This window comes from Marmota marmota, unplaced genomic scaffold, assembly GCF_001458135.2.
Source record: "Marmota marmota marmota unplaced genomic scaffold, marMar, whole genome shotgun sequence".
Taxonomy (NCBI): domain Eukaryota; kingdom Metazoa; phylum Chordata; class Mammalia; order Rodentia; family Sciuridae; genus Marmota; species Marmota marmota.
Window position 1 is genome coordinate 1,215,560 of NW_025999894.1, and position 3,692 is coordinate 1,219,251.

At 47.1% G+C, this 3,692-nt stretch overlaps 1 protein-coding gene across 13 annotated transcripts in view; it reads left to right on the top strand.

Annotated features, from left to right (window-relative positions):
• Positions 1–257: 257 nt before the first annotated feature.
• LOC107157149 (myosin phosphatase Rho interacting protein) overlaps positions 258–3,692 on the top strand; it is a 145,176-nt gene continuing 141,741 nt past the window's right edge. For all 13 annotated transcript variants that reach the window (XM_048795925.1, XM_048795913.1, XM_048795921.1 and 10 more), the window contains exon 1: positions 258–323. In XM_048795925.1, the coding sequence (XP_048651882.1) occupies positions 273–323 (51 nt within the window). In that variant the 5' untranslated portion in view covers positions 258–272. The remainder of the gene's footprint in view (positions 324–3,692) is intronic.

The following is a 3,692-nucleotide window of genomic DNA, read 5'->3' on the forward strand; positions in this document are numbered from 1 at the left end:
TACTATTTCTGGCCCCAGTGACCCACATCTCTGGGGATTCACACCTGTCAGCCCTTCCACCTTGAGCCCAGGGTGGCCTTGTGCCTTGTACTGACTGATGGAATGTGGTGGAGTCTCAGACCTTGCCTTTAAAAGGACTGGTAGCATCTGCTTCCTGGAGCCCTTTTGGGGACCCCTTGAGATGCGTAGAGCAGAAGGGGAGTCCACAGGGAAGGAGAGACTCTTTGAGATTGTGCGGAAAGGGCAGGGCTCAGTCAGCTACCAGCCTCAAGATGATCCAGCCCCAGCTATCTTCCCATGGAACTTGCCTGAGGGACCCCCAGGTAAGAACAGCAGAACTTCGCATCACAGAAGCATGAAAGACAATAAAACAGGGGTTTAGCCACCATGCTTGGTAGGGGTGAGGGTGGTTTCCTAGGGCAGTGACTACTAGGGTGACTCTTGGTCTACCTACCATGTGTGTGTGCACGAGTAAGTGTGTGTGCACGAATAAGTGTGTGCTTTAAAATTTCCTGAGGGCCTATTAACATACTAGTAGTGGTGAACACCTTGGAGTAGGAATTTTTAACGCCTGTCCCCAGGACTTGAGAACCATAGCTCCGTCCACTGTATCCAAAACTTGACCTAAAGATAAGAAATGGCCTGGTGCAGTGGCACACATCTGTAATCTCAGTGGTTCAGGAGGCTGAGGCAGGAGGCCCGAGAGTTCAAAGCCAGCCTCAGCAACTTAGTGAGGCCTTAAGCAACTTAGCAAGAAACTGTCTCAAAATAAATAAATAAAGGAATGGGGATGTGGCTTAGTGGTACCCCCTGGGTTCAATCCCTGGTACCAAAAAAAAAAAAAAAAAAAAAATCCCACTATGCTTATTTAAAAAAAGAAATTCTTACATTCCAACATATAGACTACTTCCATGGGAAGGCCCTGGTAATCTGAAGTATTAACATGTTCTTCCCAGCGAATCTTATGATCATTTACTAGCAGAGAAGATATGAGAAGACAGCTCATCTCTCAGGTGTGAAGAATGGTATTGCAGGGGTGACCCCCAACTGGAAACATCCCCAGTGACCATTCCCAAGAGCATAGATACACTGTAGCACATCCACACAATGGGATTAAGGGCAGCAATGAGACAGGATGATCTGCCAATACCTGCAGAGTCAGCGTGGATGGATGAATTTCACAGATGCACTGTTGAGTGAGAAAAGCCAGACACAGGGTAGATTCAAGGACAGACAAGACTAATTTATGGTGATGAGACCAAAATAGCGGTTACTTCCATGTGTGTGTGTATGTAAATTCTGTTCCCTCATGGGATGCCTGAAAGGCTTCAGGGTGGCATTCAGGACCACAGAGCAATACTTACCTGAGAAACTTTTTCTTTTTCGCTTGTCTATTTGCTTTTTGGAGAAACATATTATACACTGAGATGTACAGAATACTAATGAATATTAACATTGGGTATCAAAGCTGGTGCAAAGTACTATTCTAGGTCCCTGGAAAGGGAACCCAAGGCTACAGGATCCAGACCCTGTCCATGAGATTTTGTAATCTGATCAGGGAGATACTTCAATCCAAAGTGGAAATGTATGTTTTTTTTTTATCCATTTGCTTACCACAGGATGTTGATTGTGTACCAGGCATTGAACTAGGCCCAGGAATTGGAGTAGTAACCGAGAGCCAGTCCCATCCTTTTGGTGCCTTGGAGACTAGTCTAGTTTTTCTGTTTGTTTGTTTTTGAGATAGGGTCTAGCTATGTGGCCCAGCTGGCCCTGGTAGTCTCCACTCCCCAGGCAGCTCTAGTGACAAACTGTGTAGAGATGAACTGTGTGGAGCCCTCCCTGAAGCTACTTATGGTGTTGGGTACCCCCTAGGTCTTGGCCCCCCACAACTCTCTACATGGAGTGCCATCTGTGCCTCTTGTTTTCAAATGTCTAAATTACTTGAAAGTGAGCTCCTTCCAGGCAGGCAGTCTCTGGATTCCTGAATCAAACTCTTTTTTTTTTTTTTTTTAATATCCCTAGCTGCAGACCCCCAGCCCCTAGCCCTTGGGCACTGGATGTGTGTCCATTGACCTGAACACACCAAGCATTTTCTCAGTAGGGTGGCTTTTGTGTTGGCCCTGAGGCAAGGATCGGACCTTAAAATTTTTATTTTAAAAGAAGTTGTACTTGCACATAATACCAAATCCGAAAGGGAACAAAAGGGCTTACAATGAAAATTAAAAGTAGGTCACCTCCCAACCACCCAGCTCCCCTCCCCAGAGGCCACACTTGGTATCACTTTCTTAGTATTCTGGGAAGGCAAGAATTGTAGGTCTTCTTTGCCCATTTTCCTCGTCTCTTTTATTTTGCAAAAAAAAAAAAAAAAAAAAAAATTAAAACCAACAGAAGTTGCAAGAATAGGAAAATAAACACCCTTTGCCTAGATTCAATTAATGTTTTTTTTCTCCACATTATGTGAAATATTTTACAAGCATTATATACTTCATGCTTGCAACATCATACAATCATGTCAATTTTGTACATGTGGTCACCGAGGCACAAGGCAGGGTAAAGGACTTGCCCAATGCTGCCTTGGAGCTGAGGGGTGGAGCTGGGCTATTCCCCCTTGGGCTGCCTGAGGACTTTGATCTGCCTTTCTCTGATCCCCTTTGTAGAAAAGCATTTCTTACTCAAAGTGAAAATCCACCTCCCTGGGATAGTCACCAGAGGATCAGTGGAAAAGTACACAGCCCTGGAAGTACTTGCTACTTCTTCTCCTACAGCCTTCCCATCTCCTAAGCAACAGCTGCTGTCGCTGCTGCTGCCACATGCTCCAATGTCACCTCCCCTGTGAAGACGGAGTTAGCTCACCCAGTTTAAAAACTCAGGATGACTCCCTTCTGCCAGCAGGCTGACATTTACACGCCAGAGCCTGGAATCCAAAGCCCTGGGTGATCCACCTTCCTCAAATCCTTTAGACTTCTTTCTCTGCTCCTTCTTTCCCTGTCTTCACCACCGGCTCCAGGGAGCCTCTCACTATCTGCTTCAATCCACCCTGATGCTCCTGGAAGCCAATCTAATTCTCCTACAGGGTACATTTCCCCCTTCCCTCTGAATCCTACACACCCTTCTGCCTGTGCCTTTCACAAGCGAGTCTCCAGGTTCTCTTGGCCAAGAGACTGGACAGTGGAGGGCCTGGAGTGACAGATGCCCCCCCCCCTTCCCTAGCAGAATGACCCTGCACAAAATTACTCGGTGCGTCTGACCCTTCATTTCCTCCAACCCATAACCAAGAAAAGAATGCCTAGCTCAGGACCTGGCAGAGAGTCAGCGTTCACTCATCTCCCATAATAGAACTAACAGCTCTGGGAGGCTGGCTGACATCTTCTCCCTTAGTCATTCCCTGGAAACATTACCTCCTATTACTTTAACTGCTCCCCGCATCTCAGTTTTTCTCATCTGCAAAATGGGAGCGATCAAGGAGAGGTGGTGAAACTTGAATGAGCCAAAGCCTTGGGAGTACTTGGAAACCAGTATCCACTCCTGATGAATAATGCAAACTAGGACCACGACGTTTCATAGGTGCTCCACGAATCCGCTCGCTCTGTCCGGTGGCGCACGCCGAGAGAAGGGCTGGACTGGAACTGAGGGGGGTTTGCCGAGAGAGCCAGCCAGAGGTCGGCCCCTCCTTCAGCTCCCCCCCTTCCCCG